Raw genomic sequence first — 21,828 nt, forward strand, 5'->3', positions numbered from 1 at the left:
AATTAAGTCAGAAATACTAACTCAAAATATGAAAAATTTCCCACAGATATTCAACATCCTTTCAAGGAAAGTTTTTCCACATTACTTCTGGAAAACAAAATGTTTTATCAATTTTACTTAAAATTTACCTATGGGAAATTTCAGGCAAATGAAAGCATGAAATAGAATAATTAGATAGTAACAAATGTTAAAATTTAAACTGCAAATCACCCAAATTAAATTCAGTTAAAAAAAAATAATACAGGAAAATAAAAGTTTCCAGGAAAAAAAAAACAAGATATTTTCTTTTTTTAAAGTTTATTTATTTATTTTTGAGAGCTAGAGAGTGTGCACAAGCAGGGGAGGGGCAGAAAGAGAGAGGGAGACACAGAATCCAAAGCAGGCTCCAGGCTCTGAGCTGTCAGCACAGAGCCCAATGCAGGGCTCGAACCCACAAACCGTGAGATTATGACCAGAGCTTAAGTCAGATGCGTAATCGACTGAGCCACCCAGGGACCTCAAACATAAAATATTTTAGACTAATAAAAAGTATAATAAAATCTCTTGTTTGTTCAAAATAAATCCATATTTATAATCAGCAACTAAAGCGAGCTTAATAAATTTAAACAATTATTATGCACATTCAAAATATGCAAAAATAATTCCAGATCGAGTTAAAGTATTCTATAATCAAAAACTGGCTGGAGTTCCTAGGTAGCTCAGTAAGTCAACTGTCCAACTTTGGCTCAGGTCATGACCTCACAGTTCCTGAGCTCGAGCCCCACAAGCAGCTCTATGCCGACAGCTTGGAGCCTCCAGCCTCCTTTGATTGTAGTTCCCTCTCTCTCTGCCCCTCCCCACTTGCTCTCTCTCTCTCAGAAGTAAATAAGTATTTTTTAAAACCTTGCTACCAAAATAGAACCAATTATAGAAAATAACATAAAAATGGTATACGGTCGTTTTCAAATTACTCACGGCACACAATATGTTTAAGCATTAATGGCAATAACAAAAATATATTATTAACTCTGTAACTTTGAATTTATAGAATTACATTTTAGGTTGCTACTTTTATTTTTTATTTTTTTTTTAAACGTTTATTTATTTTTGGGACAGAGAGAGACAGAGCATGAACGGGGGAGGGGCAGAGAGAGAGGGAGACACAGAATCGGAAACAGGCTCCAGGCTCCAAGCCATCCGCCCAGAGCCTGACGCGGGGCTCGAACTCACGGACCGCGAGATCGTGACCTGGCTGAAGTCGGACGCTTAACCGACTGCACCACCCAGGCGCCCCTAGGTTGCTACTTTTAAAAAGTATATTTTACATTGTGTTTCCATTTCTGTAATTAGTTTAATTAGAACGGAAAACATTCAAATGAATTGCCTTAAGCAGATTGAGAGTTCCTATTCTCATTCACTTAAATGCAATGAAAGTCAGATAAAAATGTGCATTAAAGTTTTCTAATAAAAGGAGTAATTAGAGCTAACCTTACATATTTACTGCAACAACTACAGCTTAGTAAAAATTAGGAACAAATTATACTTGAAACTGCAGATGTAGAACACATGGTATTTCTTCCAATTTTATTTCACCTCCTCAAGAAATATTATAGCATGGAATAGTAACCTATTAACTTATAAACACAAATCTATCTTTGTGCTCCTTCATAAGGGTTCTTAGCATCAATACATCATTGAAAGACAAAATCTATGCTTTTCCCTTAGCTCAACCAGAATCTCTGTAAGCAGTTCCTAAAGATGAAAAACAGACTCCAACTGGTCTTCAGAAAAATCTACTTTTTCATGTATACTCTCCTCACACTCAATAAATACAGTGTTTTCATTGTGCCCAACAGACAGCAAAGATGTCTTTTACCTTGTTTGCTCTGTACTACATAAAGATACCTCAAGTACATCAATTAATACCATGGCAGTTTCCACATAAATCACGCAGATATCCTATCCCAGGAAATCCACTGGTTACAAGAAATCCCATACAGCCCTGCTGGCAATGAAAATGAAGTGAATGGGAGTTAAAGCATCTCTCTCACAAACAGCCCTTTTTTTTTTGCTAAGCTTGCTTCAGGGTGTGCCAATATAGCAACATATATTATCAATGCACTTGCCTTCATTCCAGCAACAACAAAATTATTTCTGTCTTGTAAACTAAAATTTTAAAATAAAAATTGTATCAAAGGTATCACTATTTCCATATGGGAGAAAATATGAGTAGTCCCAAAGCAGGCAGCACAGACACATAGGCAAATAAACACATTAAAGAATATTATGCATTATATTTTCAAAAGTGTGCCTTGAAATGTCTGCAAAAGCTTGCTTTTTGAAAACAACTATATTTTTCCCATATTAAAAATAAAAAAGGAAGATGAAGGTGACTGCCTAGATCCAACTCTCCCTGTATCTCCTTCAGAAATCCATAATGAGCAACAATTAAATAAACATACCCCAACCTATGCTTCCAGTGTAAATGGGAGATGAAATTACAAGCTGATTTTTTTCTAAGTGGGGTAGTAAGCATCCACAACCAATACAATCCACCCTACTCCACACTGGTACAGAGGGAATCCTATGGAAACTGAATAGATAAGTAAGAAATGGAAATGCTCCAGTGGTGGGAGAACCCATGTATTGTCAACAAGGCCTCCTCCCAGAAAGAGATAGCATCATCCTGAGTGTGATGACAGTGCTAACACCAAGTGTCTACGATGAATTACTAATGCAAATGGCCATGTCCTATAAATTTAAAATTGGATCCAAAAATAGAAACCAAATCTATGCTGTATATAAGTACATACCTAAAACAAAGTGCTTCGAGATGTTTTGTTTTGTTTTGTTTTGCTTTTTATGGCCAGGTAGGCAAATACAAACAAAAATAAAATGTTGTTAGACAAGGTAAAGTTTAGTCTCAAAGCATTAAGGAGAAAAAGAAGGGAATTTATAAATTTCAAGGCTAAAATTCACAATAAAGATAACACAGTTAAGAATATCAGTGAAACAGCATGAAGCAACACTCATAAAACAGAAACCAAAGAATATACAAAAGTAAATAGACTGAATAATAACAAATATATTTATACTAGCTCAACTCCTTCAGTCTATGATGGGTCAAGTAGACATAGAAGATCTCCAACAAATGATCACTAAAGTAGGTCATAAAGATAAAAATGTAAACTCCATACTCCAACTAAAAACAATGACCTCCTTTTTAAGTACACATGAAACATTCCTGAAAATTGACCACACATTAGAAAATCACAGTAAGTTACAAAAAGCAGAAGTGGCACAAAGATAAGTCTCTCACTATAATACAATAAAACTAAAAAGAATAACAGCAACAACACAAAATGGTCTTACCATATAGAAATTTTAAATCTTAGGTAAAAGGCAAAATATGTCATAAAATTGTAGAACTGATGAAAACACAGAGGTTATGGACTAAACAGTGCTCACAGGAGAATGTATAGACTTCAAGTATTTACGCTGGGCTGTCTGAGTGGCTGGGTTGGTTAAGCATCTGACTGTTGGTTCCGGCTCAGGTTATGATCTCACGGTTTTGTGAGTTCGAGTCCTGTGTCCAGCTTTGTGCTGGCAGTGTGGGGCCTGTCTGGGATTCCCTGTCTCTCTTACTCTTTCTCTTTCTCTGCTCCTCTCCCACTTGCACTGTCTCTGTCTCTCTCAAATAAATAAACTTTCTTAAAAAAACATTTATGTTAACAAGAGTGAAAAAGAATAAAAATAATTGAATTAAACCCATAGAATGTTCCTGACACTATCTTCCTAAATTACAGATGTCCTTTGCATCAGCAATATTTATTGCAGAACATTAACCTAAAGATATAACTGATAAAGTATGAAATGATATAGGTATCCAATTAGGTATTATGGCAAATGTGTAAGATTAGAAACCACTCAATGTCCCTCAACCAGGAACCAGTGGAATAAAACCTTATCCATCCACAGAACTGAATACTATGAAACTATGAAAAAAAGAATGCTATGAACTCCATAACACGCTGTTAAGTGAAAAAAATAAACATAATGGACAGTACTTAAAATATTCTATATTTTTGTTTTTGTTCTTTACTTTTTTAAGTTTTATTTATTTATTTTGAGAGAGAGAGTGTGTGTGTGCACATAAGTGAGAGCTGGGGAGGGGCAAAGAGAGAGGGAGAGAGAGAGAGAGTCCCAAGCTGTCTCCACACTGTCAGCGCAGAATACTATATGGGGCTAGAACTCAAGAACTGTGGGATAATGACCTGAGCTGAAATCAAGAATCGGACACTCAACCAACTGAGCCACCCAGGCACCCCAAATATTCTCTTTTGTGAAGGATTAGCATGTATACATGTACCTCTTAGATATATGTTGTAAATGTATATTCACATATACATAAATACACATAAGTGATATACATACATTGTATACATATATACATGTTATATGTGCATATATACAAAATATCTATATAAAAAGTAGATATGACAACAGAGTGAAAAGACAGGGAAAAAAGAATGATCTCTTTGAGTATGCCTTTTTTTAATGTAATTTGACTAATGTAGTCTGTTTCACATATCAAAAATAAAATAGAATCAAATGGGAAAGTGAGCTTTCTTCCACTACCCCATCTATTCCCATCCCACTCGCTGAAATTTCAGTCCAGATCACATTTCCTAATGATTATAGTAAGGAGAAGGTGGAAAGGACTACCTTTTGGGGGTCCAAAAATTTAAGCTATTAGTATTATTCCAGTGTAAAAAAGTTTTCTTTAACTTGTTTATGTATTTATTTTGAAAGAGAGAGTGAGCAAGTGGGTCAGAGAAAGAGGGAAAGAGAGAGAATCCCAAGCAGGCTCTACACTGACAGCACAGAGCTCAACGTGGGGCTCAAACTCACAAACCAGGAGATCATGACCTGTGCTGAAGCCACGATTGGGATGCTTAACCAACTGAGCCATCCAGGTGCCCCAGAGTAAAATTTTTATCAAGTTCCTGACTTTTTGGCAATCTTGATTATACATTAACCATTATTTAAGTCCCTATCAAGGCCCTTGAGAATTTCACAAGTTAAGTGAAAAACGAACAGAGAATTTTAAGCCAGGCACTAAGAAGTATAATGAGATTTTTATTTTAGAGTGATCCCACTGTTAACAGTCTAGACGTAAGCTGAATTTCAGTAGGAAGAGGAGGGAAGTTGGATAGTAAAAAGTGAAAGCACAAACAGAACACTTTCACAAAACTTGACAGTCAAGGGTAAGAGCAATGAGGCAATGGTAGAAGTGAATGGCAAAAGGAAGTGTTTGACATAAGACAGGTGATAAATGATAGAATAAAGTATCAAAGGAAACTGACAGTCTTAGAAAATAGAAGGACTGGCCTTAAACAAGAAAAGACATTTTCATTGCTGAATTATATGGATTATAAAGTATGAGGGTAGAAACAGACATAGATAAAAAGGGATACAGATAGACAGATGGAAGGATGGAAAAGATTAGGGTGATGCAAACTGATGAATTCTTTCTTTCATGTGGTGATAGCCTTATCTAAAAAAGGAAAGGTTAGTACAAGTAGGGTATGTAGGCAAGGAAAGGAGTGATGACAGGGATTTTTAGGGAACAGTACTGACAGTTGCCAAGTGTAGAAAGCATAGGATCCATAAACATATGATGGAACCAAGCCAGGGTATTAGATTCTGTAGTATAGCTCAGATCACTACTGGCTATAAAAACAGGAACAGGTCAGTGAATATAGTAATTTAAGGAGCTACTAATAACTAGCCATTTACCAGTGGTGGGAGCATATTCCCTTTATATATTTTAAAAATAATTTTACTTCCTTCATGCACCTGGATAAAAGATTAGGTAAGTACGGCACAAATAAAATAAGCAAATTAGTGATGGTGGTCTGTTCTTGAAAAGGAATAAATGAAACAAAATGTAATAATGAGAAATGCCAATATATTCAAATTCCCTTGCTCTTACCAATTCGAGTGATTTTATTATGTGAAAGTTCAAGATTTTGGATATTAGTGCAGCCATCCAAACCATGAAAAGAAGTCAGTTGATTTTTATTAAGAAGAACAACACAGAGATTTTCCAAATTTTCACAATTGATAGACTCAATATGGTTTTCCTAAAACAAAGAACAAATGTAATTAGTTTTATCTCAATGGCTTACTAATGAAACATTTAAGGCTTACAAAAAGAGGAAGAGTGAGATGTGATCTCCAAGCATACATCCAAATCTCTGACTTTAAGACAAATATGTAGAATGTTATGGTATCTAGATGAAAATAGTAAGTAATCTAATAAATTATTAACTAATTTTGTACTTATTAATAATCTTTCAAAATACAGAATACAGACGATCATGTAACAAAATATTTCAAGCAATCTAAATGAACAAAAGTGAACACTTGGTCATAGTTCCTTTAAAACTATCATTTTAAAGACTGAAACAAGTTGAAATCTCCCCACTTCCCTTCCTCAGTGCCTTTTGCTCCGTTCCTCTCCAAAGAACAGCAATATTGTGAGTTAGGTATGTTATCTCATGTGTACGTTTATATTTTTACTACACATACATATCTCTGCAATACATAATACTGGTTCAGTGTCAAGATCACATGTCTAGGATGTAACAGCAATTCTTTTTTTTTTTGTAAGAGAGCACAAGAGGGAGAAGAGGAGGGACAGAGAGAGAGAGAGACAATAACAGAGGATCCAAAGCGGGCTCCATGCTGACAGTAATAAGCCTGATGTGGGGCTCGAACTCACAAACTGTGAGATCATCACCTGAGCCGAAGTCAGACGCTTAACCACTGAGCCACCCAGGTGCCCCAGCAATTCTATTTTTTAAGACCACAGAAGGATAAATGGGCTTTTAAGAATCTTAAGGGAGTAGTCTCATAGCATCCCCCCTCAAAAATATTTATGAGCATAAAGCCTTTGTCTAATGGAGTGAACTTAATAAGAAGCATAAGAAATCCAGAAAGTTTTAAAAGAAAATCAGATTGGTGGAAACACTGCCTGTGTGAACTGAAAAGAATAAGTCAAATGAAAAGAAGCCTCAAGCAACAACACCTGCCCCCATCCTCTATGGGAAAAAAACAGGCTGAGAAAAATTCTCAGTTGCAAACAGCACTCCTTCTGGAAAAAGAAGTATGCCTTGAGAATACTTCTCAAGTCTTCTTCAGAATTCTGAATAATGCTTCAGTCTGCTCCAGTGGCAGAACCCAGAGTCATAGAAAACTATTTTTATGGAGAACTGAGTCCTCATTAAGGAAATATGTGTTCAGCTATGGAACAGGCACTGCTATGGGCTTCTTGTTTTCTTTCATTTTGAATGGGAATGACTATTGTAACTAATCAAGCCCTATCTCACCACTGTCTGTGAGGGTGTTACGGAGGAGGGAACAGTGAGAGAAGATAACTTCTCATTTTATATCACAGATCTCGGACTTGAAAGAACTCTATCAGAGCATGTTATCTCCACTTGGGTCTGATTTAGATGAGAAAATTCTGTGCTTCAAGTGTAAGTCTGATGCCACAAGGTGATGAGATTTGGGGGTTTCTGGCACCTGAGTGTATTTTGCATGTGGGAAGGATGTGACTCTTTAGGAGCCAATGGGTAACTTTGGTAGGCCCCAATAAATTTCACCAACCCAGTATTGACACATCAACCCAGTCCCCTCTCACACAAATTCAGACTTGGTGAGCAGGATGACAGCAGATGCTTGATAAGCATTTGAATATTGGAGATTTGTCTTTCTGGTGGCACTGGGTGATTCTGTAAAGAAGCTCAAAATGGAAGAGACAGACACACACACACACACACACACACACACACACACACACACACACACAGTGAGAGGGAGGGAGAGAGAGAGAGAGGAGAGAAAGAAAGATTGAAATTCCAACCTCCCAATGCATCAGATATATAAGAAAAGGCCTTTTGGACATTCCAGCCCCAGCTTCAAATTACATAAGAGACTCAGTCAACAAAACATGAAGCAGAAGAAATGCCCAGAAAACCCAGGCCTCAATTCACAGCCCACAGAACCAAGAGCAAATAAAATGGTTGTTGTTTTAATTTACTAAGTAATGTCATTTGTTATGCAGCAAAAAGTAACAAAAACATCTGCAAATAGAGATAAGTGATTCCAGGTCATACTTCCTAATCATCTTTCCTCAATGGTTCTCACAAATTTTGGCCCTCGATCTCCCTAGACCCTGAGTTATAGATTATTATAGAAAACATTTATTTAAAATTATCATTTCTAACATGTAAGCATAAATCCATTTTATATTTTATTATAGGATAAATAATGAGGAGAATGGAGAACATACCTGTGCATCAATGTGCTTCAGTTTTTTGCAGTTACTCAGGCTGTGCAAAGAAGTTAATCCACAGCGTCGAAGAGACAGAAATTGAAGATTTGGACACTCTGCCAGTGTGGAAAGACTACAACCTGGCAAATCTTGAAATGTAACTGTTGTAACCTAGAGAATGCAAGAAAATTGGAGCGCAAGAAAATTGGAGTAAAAATAATGAATATAAACTATATTAGCCTTGCAAAATTGTTTTAAAATTCATCTAAGAGGTGCCTGGGTGGCTCAGTCAGTTAAGCATCCAACGTTGGCTCCAGTCATGATCTCATGGTTCATGCGTTCGAGCCACGCATAGAGCTCTTTGCTGACAGTCAGAATTGATAGAATCCTGCTTTGGATTCTGTGTCCCTCTCTCTACATCTCCCCCGCTTGCACTGTCTCTCAATAATAAATAAACGTTAAAAATTTTTTAATAAAAAAAGTAAAATAATTCATCTAAAACACTAAGGCTATATATTGAAAATTGACTTACTAACAACTCAATTTCAATTAAATTATCTGGCCTCTTTTTTTTTCCTCACATAGAAAGGACAAATAATGCATCATCCATGACCAATTCAAATACAAAAAAAGCAACATGCATAGAAGCAATAATATAATCGTTTATTAGCTCACTCCCTGATTTTTCACCAAATTCACTTTCTGTGTGAATTATTTTGGCACTATTTTGCGGACTATACTACATAAATGTTTAAGATCTGTATCCTAGGGATACCTGGATAGTAATAGGAGCCACAAAATGTCAGGGGATAGATTTTGTACCCAACCCTCCATGCTTCAACTAGAATAGCTCAGTTATCTTCCAAAAACAAAGAAAATTTGAGAAATTATAGAACCTGAAATAAATAGAACCATGCAGGGGCGCCTGGGTGGCTCGAACGGTTAAGCGTCCGACTTCGGCTCAGGTCATGATCTCACGGTCCGTGAGTTCGAGCCCAGCGTCGGGCTCTGTGCTGACCGCTCAGAGCCTGGAGTCTGTTTCAGATTCTGTTTCTCCCTTTCTCTCTGCCCCTCCCCCGTTCATGCTCTGTCTCTCTCTGTCTCAAAAATAAATAAATGTTAAAAAAAGAATTAAAAAAAAACTTTCATAAAATAGAACCATGCAATAATAAGTAAACCATGTAATAAAAATAATTTCATTTTACAAGACCTCTGAATTATAATGGTATGAATCATTCCTTACTAATATACTCAAAGCATATAGAATCTGTGATACAACAAATCATGAATGGTATTTTTTTTCCTGTATTTCCAAATACTTTGGAGACCATACATTTATGAAATTTCTTATTACTGAGATATTACTGTGGACTCAATACTTCACAAAGCTTTTTTTCTTAAACAACTTTTCTATCTTTTTGGTTTTAGTCTTTTTAACTGAAGAAAATTCAATATCAAAGAATGTGCTCAACTTTGTGGTATGTATATTAAGGACTACACTTAAAGTTCCACAAGAATATGTCAGATAACAGGAATATTTTTGGATTGCTGAAAAACACTCTACTTATTAAACTCAAGAACTCTCACATAAGTAAAATGACAGAACAATAAATATAATATGTTGGTTCTTCAGTATGAGTCCATGCACTGAAATAACTATATATGCTAAATCATTGTATAGTAAGAATACTTTCACACATTTCATATCAAAAATCCTACCTGAGGCCAGGTTTCCCATGGACTGAAAAGAAATTTAATATTATTAGCTTCATAAGAAGAGTCTAGTATTTATCATACTGAAAACAGAGATTCAAAAAATGTTCTATTGAAATTCAAAGCACTATTGCTTCAGAAAAAGCTAGAAAAAGTACAAAACTCTTAAGTACAGTAGCTCCTCTTCATATGGAATATTTCCTATGCATTAAATTAAACTGAAAGTTTTAAATTTACATGTTTATATAAGTGAATGGAAGAACATATGGTCCTGGAGGTATAATGAAGGAATTAAGCCCACTCCTTACTTTAAATAGCAAAAGTAATAATATTTTTTAAATTTCAGGTGAAATAAGTTTTTAGTATAATTATTTCAGGAATTTTTCAGTTATTATAATCTAAAATAACTTTTGAAACAAATTTCTATTTTATGGTATCTCAGAAAGGAAAATATTCATCCATTTGTGTCAAGAAAGCCACAGTATATTACCCATTTAATTTGTCCACAAGAGAACCTATAAATTCTGTAATTGGGAAGCGAGCTCTATACTAAAAAGTGAAAACACTATTTAGAACTAAGCACTTAAAAACTGAAAACTCCTGGGGCACCTGGGTGGCTCAGTCAGTTAAGTGTCTGACTTTGCCTTAGGGCATGATCTCGCAGTTTGTAGGTTCAAGTCCCTCGTAAGGCTCTGTGCTGACAGCTCAGAGCCTGGAGCCTGCTTCAGATTCTGTGTCTCCCTCTCTCTCTGCCCCTCCCCCACTCATGCTCTATCTCTCCCAATAATAAATAAATATTAAAAAAAAAAAAAACCCTGAAAACTCCACAACTGCAGATTTTTGGTAACAAATGCTTCTCTACCTTCTAATGTATGTTACCTTGCTTGACTTCATAATACACTGCTTACAATCACCTATGTAAACAATAAGGTTCTAGTTTTTATGATGTGGTCATTTCTCTAGTTTAATTCAATTACAGTAAAGAAGTGACAACTGCTCCAGTGTCCTTGTTAATGGTATCCACTTTTGAATATGAGGCATTTCAATAATATTTCCTCCTCCCTTTTATTGAAGATTTAAAAATTTCCTTATGATGTAGCAATTTATTATCTATTCTACCCTAGGTTTTGCCAAACATGAGATCAAAATAAATTTTTATATTAATCATGTATTGATCTATGCATGGCAATAATCAAATAAAACTGCTTTATGCCCCAAATATTAAGGTCAATATAAAATTAATACTCCTAGGCATTCACCACTTCATGGTCAGCCTGAAAAAGAGCAACTGAAGCATAGTGGATGCTCACTAAATGCTTCTGAAATAAATGAAGGAATAAATTGCCCTGCGGCAAAACTAAAATGTACTAATAGCATTCACAGTTTCTTTCCTTAATAGTGAGTAATATGAAGATATTTCAGATACTAATATTTTCAAACTCTTATAACTTGAAAAAACTGTTCTACCTATAGAACTTTTGACTCATTCATTATATTTTAATACAAGATAACAAATCAGTTTTCTACTTAATAATCATCTATAGGTCCCTAAATCCTTGATAGATCATGGTACATAAAATGACCTAAAATAGCTGTATAATTTTAGAGATTTCACTCTCAATTATTCTCGAGTTCAACATAAGGAGTGTCAGTCATCTATGTAAACTGTAATTACAAAAATAATGAAAGTCATGACTCTTGGTTTTGCTTTTGGCAGAACATCTGCTCAGTGACACAATTTTAAATCTCTTTAAATAATATCATTTTAAAAATCAGCTGCAAAGAGACTGAATCTGAGTAATTACCAGCTTAAATGAAACAGAATCTTTTAGTAGTGCATGTACCATTACAACATCAGTTTATTACAATTTGCCTTGTATAAGGATGTGAAAGATTCTGATCTAGAAGTTAATCAACAGCTGAGATGCTATCCTTCATGCCATGTTATAAAGACATAGAAGAAAAGCCTTAAGTTTAGTACCTTTTTTACGGTTATTTGAAGCAAGTTATCATTAGTAACAAAATACCAAAAATAAAATAAAAATGAATTAACTAGAAAAAATATATATTACTTATCAATAATCTTTGCTTGAGATCCAAGTTTGACAATAACTATTATATATACTAGGAGTCCTAGGCTATAATCTTCATATATATTATTTCAAAACTCAACAATCCTATCCAATAGATATTGCTCTTCCCAGTTTATAGAAGATAAAACTGAGGCTCAGAAAAATCAAGCACCTTGCCCAAGGTGACACAGCCAGTAAATGGCAGATACAAAATTAGGACCCTGATCTTACTTGATATAGGGCTTGTTAGTACTTTATTAAATTTTACTTAAATAAATTTTCTATTAATTTCTTTTTTCATTAATACCTTCTATCTAAGTTGTGAAGCTAGTAGTTATATGGAGAAAAAGGTCAACATTCAGTTGGAATTATTTATTCATCCACTTATCCCTCCTCCCACTCATCCATCCAACAGTCGAGTAGTGAAAACCACTATTTGCCTGGCCATATGTAAAGCAGTATAGACAAGAGGCAGACCCGATTTCATGAGCCAAAGGCTGAAAGTGAGAGATTAATATAAGCAAAATGAATTCATCATTGGGTGAAATTCTAGAAGAGTAAAATTTTCTCTTCTAAAGGTCTCCTCCAGAAGGGCCTTCCAAAGATGGCAGCAACTGATCAAGATAAGGACAAAGACGTGGAGCTAAGAGATTAGAAAATCAAAGTAAGGGAGTCATGGGTCAGTAGTAGTAGTGAATAATGACACCAAGATAAACCATCTACCAGAGTCATTACAAGATGGTATTTTATAACACTGCTGCATTTATAGACACATTCATAAATATCTTTCAACTTTATACTGCATACTTGATGCTTCAAAGAAAAATTAAATGTTTGAAATAGTTGCGTGAGTAGTGGTTAGAGGATTACAGTGTCCTTTACAACATTTCTACTCAAATTAATCCATGGACCAGCACCAACAGCATCATCCAAGGGCACTGAAAAAGTGCAGAGCATTGAGACTAGCCACTAGACCCAACGAATCAGAACCAGCATTTTAAAATTTCCAGGTGATCTGTATACACAGTACAGTTTGCAAGGATTTGCTCTAAGAAATAAGAGGGTTAATCCTCACTTTATGCACATTGACAAGAGTTTCACAAAAGAAACAGGGTGGATAGGATAAGAAACACCAAGCAGACAGGTTCACACATCTTAACCTCCTCAGTGCTCTTCTTGTTGAACAGAGCAAAGACCCAGAATGAAAGAAAAGAGCACCATTGTTTTTCTAACTTCAGTTTACATTAGAAACAAGTACACAGTGAGCATGAAACTGTCACTCAGGCCTAGCTCAAACATATACATAAAGAAAATTACCCAAAGTAAAAATTAGTAGCTAATGTTATAAACTCAGAAAGCTTACACTAGGGGCACTTGGGTGACTCAGTTGGCTTAGCGTCAGACTTCAGCTCAGATCATGATCTCACAGTTCATGAGTTCAAGCCCCCCGTCAGGCTCTGTGCTGACAGCTCAGAGCCTGGAGCCTGCTTTGGATTCTGTGCCTCCCTCTCTCTCTGTCCACCCCCCCCACCCCCCGCCAACTTGCACTCTGTCTCTATCAAAAAAAAATTTTTTTAGGGAAAAAGAAAAAGAATGCCTGCACTAACATCTTAGGGAAAGTAGAAAAAGAATGATTCCAGAGATAACATAGCCAAAGAAAAAAATTAATAGAAGAGTTAATGAGTGATTCTATAGGTAGCCCTACAGATCTGATGGAAATGAAAAATACATTGCCTAGGAAATAGAGGAACTTTAAAGTAATTCTTGTTCTTTATACTGCTTTTTCACATTCCAGAGATCTCTTTAAAGCCAACTATCTTATTACCCTATCATAGAATCTCTGAAATCTTATTTATAGCAATTATCCAGATCTGTAGTAATGTATTTAACAGTGTATTTATTTGTTTAAAGCCTTTTTGTGTACCAAAGTTAGCTCCATAAGGCCAAAGATAGGTTTCTTTCTGTCCCTTCAACAATACATATTAATCTATCATATTGGACAGATAAATATTAGTTGAGTGAATGAATTTTAAAAATTCATATATATTAACATGAATATTTCTTTTCATAGGCATCTGTCTATATCAAAAAACTAAATAAATTTTAGTGAATACATTTCAGTTTCTGGCCCTAGACAAATATATGTATTTTAATCATGAAGTCCTTTCTAGTATTATACCACTTGAAATATTTTTTTTACTGTTTTTCTACATATCTGTTAGTTTCTGTATTAATTTTGGTTGAAATATGGGCTTTATACACATAGAAATTAGTAGCAGTTGATGACAATTATTTTAAATGTCAGTATATACGTACCATGTTTATATAGCACATGACTAAATTCTAGAGTCTTCTATTGTAAGCCCTTCTTTCACAGCCCTTGTCAAGTACAGAGAAATCCACCTCATTCCAAAACAAACCAGTAGGTGGTATTGTGCCCAAAACTATAGCAAAGTAACTGAGTGTCAATTTTGGAATTTCCTATTCTAATTCAACACTAAATTCCCAGCTGCCTCCATTCTTAGAAGCTTAATAATGGCTACAGGAACCCTGAACATGGCTTCAAGATATAAACCAAAACTTTTTATAGTGCTTCACTGAGAAAGAAGATGCCTTGAATAATTTTAACTGAGATCTTTTAAATACATCCCCTCTCAAATGGGGGCAATATCTCATTAGCAATATCACCGATTAAGAGACAAAATTCTTGGGACGCCTGGGTGACTCAGTCAGTTGAGGGTCCGACATCAGCTCAGGTCATGATCTCATGGTGCCTGAGTTAGAACCTCGCATCGGGCTCTGTGCAGACAGCTCAGAGCCTGGACACTGCTTTGGATTCTGCGGCTCCTTCTCTCTCTCTCTGCCCTTCCCCACTTGTGCTCTGTCTTTGTCTCAAAAATAAATAAATATTTTTTTTTAAAAAAGAGACAAAATTCTTGGATACAAAATATGCCTTCTACTGATATTTTTAAAGTGACATTTTAGAGAACTAATTGTAATTAAATATGAAAAAGTATTATAAAGTTATAAAATACCTGCTGTAAAGTATTCCAAGGGCCACACTGAAGAATTTCTAGTGTATTCAAAGGAGGCATCGTGTTGGCTGGGCATTTTACAGGTCTCTTTGTCCTAACAATTTCCTTTTGTTGATTTTGCTTGAAAATTTCAAACCAAGGTTTAAATGATTTTATCCAAGCTAGCCTCTTTTCTTCAATAGAAGATAGAAGTGTTGACTTTGGCAAAGTACAGGTCACAATATTTTCACATTCAGCTCTATTATGACATTCTTCTGCGGTTTCTTTAATTTGAGACTTAAGAGAGTTTACTTCTTTAAAAACTAAGGAATTTTTTGCATCAAAACCTCCCAAATCTTCACAAAGAGCATTTCTTCCTAAACTATAATCTTGCTCATTTATTTTGTTTTCTATATTTATCATGGAATCACTGCTGTTAAAAATCACATCACTATTCAGAGTATTGCCTTCTCGGTTCTCCTCAGTTTCTTTGGAAATGAAATCAACTTCTTGTTCTTGTAGTATTACATTTTCCCCTATATCTTTAGGATTTTCTAGTTTTAGTGGTTGTTGCTTCACTGAAATTACTAAAATATTATTCTCTTCATATAGTGGTCCATTCTGTTCTGATATCTCTTCTTTTTCTACTTTTTGTACCTTATTCTGTTGATTATCTTTGATTATTTTCTGTGCTTCATTGTTTTTCACCTTGTTAATTCCTTGACTATGTCCTAATATTATTGTTTGGGTGTCTTGTCTCACATTCTCATTTATGGCAGGTTTCACATGTTCCCCTTTTGGCATTTGAGACTTTAATTCTTGCAGATGAAACTGTTCATTCACGTTTTCTTTCAGACCTGGGTATTCCAATTCGGTTTTTTTGTCTACATCTTCACATTTTCTTTCTTGCTTGATGATTTTTGTGGGATATTGTTGTTTTGCTAGGTTTTCATTTTTTACTTCCATTTCAATTTCTGCCAAAATCACCTGGTTTGGTATAGAATCTTTCCATTGCACTTGTATTGGCTCTTTTAATACAAGCTGTCTACCTAGATTTTTTCTCTTAGTTGATTGTTCAACTAGCCAGAGGGGAACATCTTCCCACTCCTTTGACTTTTCCTCCCCTACCTTTTTGGCTATATCATCCTTATTCTTTGATGTATCTTCAACAGTTAAATGTTTTGCATTATATTCACCTTTCTTTAATGCTCTACTTATCATTAATTGTCTGCTTGCATCTCCTCTTAATCTTAATTTTTCTTTGTTTAATAGTTGCTCTTTTTCTCTTCTCACGATGTTCTTTTTTTCTTCATATTCTATTTCTCTCCTCTCCCTTTCCTCTTGCTTCTGCTTTTTTATCTCTTCTTCAATCTTTTGTTCTTCCTCCAATCTCTTTCGTTTTTCTTCTTCCATCTGTCGTATTTTTGCTTCTTTTTCTTTCCACTCTTGCGCTTCCCTTCTCTTACTTTCTATTTGTTCTTTTATGATTGGACCATATTTTTGGTAGACCACAAATGCTTTATATTTAGCTTGAATTTTTACAGCTGCATTATGATGCAGTTTTAACAAACGCATTTTTTCTTTTTCTTGCAGATCTTTAAATCTTGTTCTTTCTTCTTCTATTTGTAGATGCAACTTTTTAATAAACTCCTAAAGTAAAGTAAGATAAATACCAGTATAAGTGAACAATATTATTAAAATATCATATAAAATATAGGCTGAAAACAAATAGTTAAATTGAAGTCATAATGAAGTTACTATAAAATTCACTTAGGACAAAAGCCATTTATTTTAAAGGATATAATATTTTAAAATATTTGAGAGATTTGATCAAGTTAGTAAGTTGACATTCTAATATTATGACTATACTAAGCCACTCAGATATAAATTGGGGAATTCCTTGAAGATAGAAAGCATATGAAATTAGAATAGTACAGAGAAAAAGCGAGAAAAACCACAGCCAAAATTTGTGTAGGGGGAAAGGACTTTAAACTTTCCCAGAGCTAGCACAGGGACTGCAGACACAGGGAATTATTTGGTGAGATGATGATACCAGGAAGGCAAGGTAGAGCATACATATATGCAATATGAAGAACCAGCCTAGTCACACATTTTATCCTTTCTCAACTATTACGAGAGCTGATAAGCACATACTACATTAAATGAGATCATTGGGTTAGGTGAGAAAATGCCATTGTCACTAGAGTCCTAAAACAAAAGTAAACAGGTCAACAAAATTCAGCAACTATTGGAGAAAAGTTAACACAAAGGATGTGAGGCAATGAAAATACTTGAACAAGCAGAAGGAAGAACTAGTTTCTGAGAAAAGGTAGGTACTAAATAAAAATTTAAATATTTTTTTAGGAAAAATATGTTTAAATAAGAATAACTTTATCTAAAAATGAAATGAAAATATTCAAATAAAAAAATATGACTCATTCATACAAAAAAATCACACTAGAATGACTTTAAATAGGTGTTGGCTAAAGAAAAACTTCCAAGTTAGGTGTTTTTCCAAAACAACCTGCAAAACAACAAAGACATGAAATATATGACAGAGACTTTCAAGCGGAGGATCAACACAGAAACTCCAACACCACTAGTAGGAGTTACAGCTAAAGACCTGAGAAGGATTAAAGGGAAAAAATAATACAAAAATGTTTTCTAAACCAAAAAAGGCCATAAGATAAGATAAAGAGTAGAGTTAACTTTTCACATATACACATAGACACACATGCCCTGATACACTCATATAGATGCAGCAATATTTCAGAACCCTAAGGAACGTTAAGTTCCATGAAGGCAGAAGTTATTTCTGTTTTATCCACTGCTGCACCCTGAACACTCAGAAGTGCTCGGCATGCAGTAAGAAATCAGTAAATTTGTGTGAATAAATGCAAAAAGTGAAAAATCCTAAAACTTCAAAAGAATGTAAGGAAGGAGTGTCAAATCTACAACGATAACACAGGCAAAAATATCTAAATACGCACATGAGTTAGATCTTTAAATTGTTAAAACCAAATGGTAATAAGTCTGGATTCTATATCCCATGAAACAAATCATTCGATTGTAAAAGCAAAATGACATTATTCTCAAGTGTGCAAAATAAAGAAAATTTGCCATCCAAAAATCTTTTTGACAGGTATTTAGGCATACATTCCAGAAAATGAAAACTGAGTACAGAAATCAGGGGAAACTCAGGATTCAAAGAACACTAATGATCAAAGAAACCATTAACACTTAGCACTATCTTCTACTTTCTTCTACTATCTCACTTAGGAAGTCAGCTGTTAAGTTCACTGTAGCTCCTTTTAGGTAATGTGCCTTTTTCTCTGGCAGCTTTTACAACTTTCCCCCCTTGTCTTGAATTTCAATCATTACACTACTAAATTCCCAGGTGTGGTTTTCTCTGTATTGATTCTGTATACAGATCATTAATCAACTTTGAATGTTCAGATCGATTTTCTTTTAAACCATTTCAACTATTACCTCTTCACCCACTGTTTCTGCTCCATTCTCTTTCTCCTATCCTTCAAAGGTTACTAGTATACACGTTTTATCTTTTCACTATACATCATATATTCTTGTACTCTCTTCTGTCCTCCCATTTTTTTTTGTCCTCTCTGTGCTTTAATTTGGATATTTTCTGCTGACCTTGCTTCAGTTTCACTAATGCTCTCATTTGCTGAGTCAAACTGTCAAACTTATGCCCTGAATTTTTAAGTTTACATACTGAACTTTTCAACTCTGTAATGTATGCTTGATATTTCATTATAGATTCTAGTTCTCTTTTCTTAGCATCTATCTGTTTAACATGTTGCTATGGCATGATAGTTATAGGTATCTTAATGGCTCTCCTACTCCAACATTTGGGTTACCTATAGGTAAATTACTATTGTCTTTTTTTTTCCTTTGTCACTCATATGTACTGTCTGTTCACATGCCTAACCAACTTTTTTATTTAAATATGCACCATAGAGAAAATCATATTATAATATATAACATCAAATCAATACACTGTACCCTTCAATCTTATGCAATGTTAAATGTCAAATATACATATATTTTTTTAAATGGATAGTAGAAACCTACTTTTTCAGGAGTATGGTTATATAAAGAAAATACTTGAAAGATAAAGAAAGGTAGAATGTTTAGTTGGATATCAGGATTATAAGAAGTTTTATCTACTTCATGTTTATAGTTAAAATAATTTTATATAAAAATTTCTATTAAAAATTTTGTTTTATATAAAAACATAATTTTATATAAAATTTTATATAAAATTTATTTTATATTTATATTGCATATAAATTTATTTTATATTTATATTATGTGTAACATATATTACATTTATATTATATAACATATGTTATATTTATATTATATATATTATATTTATATTATATATAAATACATAAATAAATATTATATAAAAATGAGTTAAGTAAATTTAAACTTAATAAATATCATTAGAATGATCTTGAATTCACAAGAATTATTTAACATTCAATTGTGTTCAAGAAATGAGGTAACTTTCATAACCATCTTCAATCATAATGAAATATTCATAATAGCATGTTTCCTCAAATCTTAAAAAATAATAGAATTATAATTTTACATAGACATGTTCACTCACTGACCCAGTTTATTTTAATTTTTAGGGCATTATATTTCAAGGAGAATTTCTGGTGATTAATGAATTTTTTAAAGTCTTAGTAAATTAAATTCTATACCAGCTAGGCAATATTACTTTTAAATGTCCATTTCAAGTATAATAAATATTCCAAATGAAGAATAATTATCATGATGTTTAAAAAGAAGAAATAGGGGCGCCTGGGTGGCGCAGTCGGTTAAGCGTCCGACTTCAGTCAGGTCACGATCTCGCGGTCCGTGAGTTCGAGCCCCGCGTCAGGCTCTGGGCTGATGGCTCAGAGCCTGGAGCCTGTTTCCGATTCTGTGTCTCCCTCTCTCTCTGCCCCTCCCCCGTTCATGCTCTGTCTCTCTCTGTCCCAAAAATAAATAAACGTTGAAAAAAAAATTAAAAAAAAAAAAAAAAAAGAAATAGATACCTCATGCTGTTTAAATTTCTCTTTCCATATTTTCTCTTCTTTATGGAGTTCATCATTCATCTTGTCCTGTTCTTGCTGAACATACGGTAATATTGAGATATTATATTCAAATATCAAAAAAATATATATACTTATTATAATTGGTTCTCAAACCTGTATTTGTAAATAATAGTTAAAGATAAAAACTCACCCAATGATTCTCTGTTATTAGTAGTAGTATAACAACTCTAATCTCAACCTAAAGTGTCACATAAATGATACCTAAAGTTCCCATTTTGAGCACCTAAAGATGTTGGCAACCTGGGAAAGCTTATTTGAGTATGTTTACATACATAGTAAAATGTATTCACTAGATATGCTGTTGGACAACATGAAAATTACAAATATTAATGTTTGTAAGATGAGTTTTGCATTATATAATATTTTTCTCTCCTCACCATCCAATTTAACTCACATAACCCTTCAGTTCAGTGGATAATGTTTTTTTGATTAGCATCTATTTTGTTAAGGCTCTGCAGAATAAACAAGATCAGTAAAATGTAATCCCTTTCCTCTAAAACTTTATGGAAACATTATCATAAATTCCCATATTATCTCAAATTTAGCAGAATAAATTTATTGCAAGAGAAGACTATAAAGCATCACAGCAGAAATAGATGTTTTAACTGGAGGATCATCAAAGGCTTCATGCAGAAGACTAGTTGAAATGACTAGGCTTTCAAGAAGTTAAACAGACATGTTAAGCATTTATTAAATGTTTTTCAACTAGGAAGATGACTATAGTTCTGCTTTTAGAAAAATTAAAAGGTTACCTTAGACAGAGTTAAAGACAGAAAGCAAGAGTCACTAAAGAGATAATAAAGTAGGTATTAGAAAAGTCCATGTAAGAATCAAGGAGAGCCCTCTGTAGATAGGGTGGCAGGAGTGAGAACAGATACAAAGACAATGTAAACATAAAATTTCCATAAACTACCAGATGATTGGAAATAAAGGAAATGGGAATATTTCTTTGGATATAATCTTACATGATGGGAATTAAGCACAGAAATAACAAAATCATTCTAGGGGTGCCAGGGTGGAGTCGGTTAAGTGGTCAACTCTTGATTTCCACTCAGGTTGTGATCACAGGGTTCCTGAGATGGAGCCCTGCATCCAGCTCTGTGCTGATAGTGCAGAGCCTGCTTGGGATTCTCTCTCTGTCCCTACCCTGCTTGCACACTTTCTCCCTCGTTCTCTCTCTCTCTCTCTCTCTCTCTCTCTCGCTCTCTCTCAATCTCTCTCTCTCTCTCTCTCAAAATAAATAAATAAATATATTTTTAAAAAAATCCTTCTGACAGGACTATGTTGAATGGGTTTGTGGAATACAAGGCCAAAAGTAGAGAGATAGGTTAGAGAGTTTAGACAAGCTAGACATTAGGACACTCTGAACCATGGAGTAACAGTAGATTAAGTGTGTGGATGAAAAGATGGATAATATAACTATTAGAGGGAAGAGGATAATAAAGAGAGGGAAGAGTCAAAGATGGTCCTTATCATTCCAGCTTGGACTATGATGATAGTGTAGCTCATCAAAATAACAAATACCTGAGGAGAAGCACAATTAAGAAATAAAGACAATGCATTCAGTTTTAACATATTAA

General features: G+C 34.3%; 1 protein-coding gene across 4 annotated transcripts in view; it reads right to left on the reverse strand.

The window, feature by feature from the left end:
* Positions 1-21,828, reverse strand: part of LRRIQ1 (leucine rich repeats and IQ motif containing 1) — a 218,929-nt gene that overhangs the window by 180,503 nt on the left and 16,598 nt on the right. For all 4 annotated transcript variants that reach the window (XM_040491296.1, XM_040491295.1, XM_040491294.1 and 1 more), the window contains exons 7-10: positions 20,189-20,263; positions 15,141-16,769; positions 8,339-8,491; positions 5,975-6,125 (exon numbers count right to left, since the gene is read on the reverse strand). In XM_040491296.1, the coding sequence (XP_040347230.1) occupies positions 5,975-6,125; positions 8,339-8,491; positions 15,141-16,769; positions 20,189-20,263 (2,008 nt within the window). The remainder of the gene's footprint in view (positions 1-5,974; positions 6,126-8,338; positions 8,492-15,140; positions 16,770-20,188; positions 20,264-21,828) is intronic.

The sequence above is a fragment of the Herpailurus yagouaroundi genome, unplaced genomic scaffold, assembly GCF_014898765.1.
Source record: "Herpailurus yagouaroundi ecotype Mexico unplaced genomic scaffold, PumYag 182, whole genome shotgun sequence".
NCBI classification, from domain to species: Eukaryota; Metazoa; Chordata; class Mammalia; order Carnivora; family Felidae; genus Herpailurus; species Herpailurus yagouaroundi.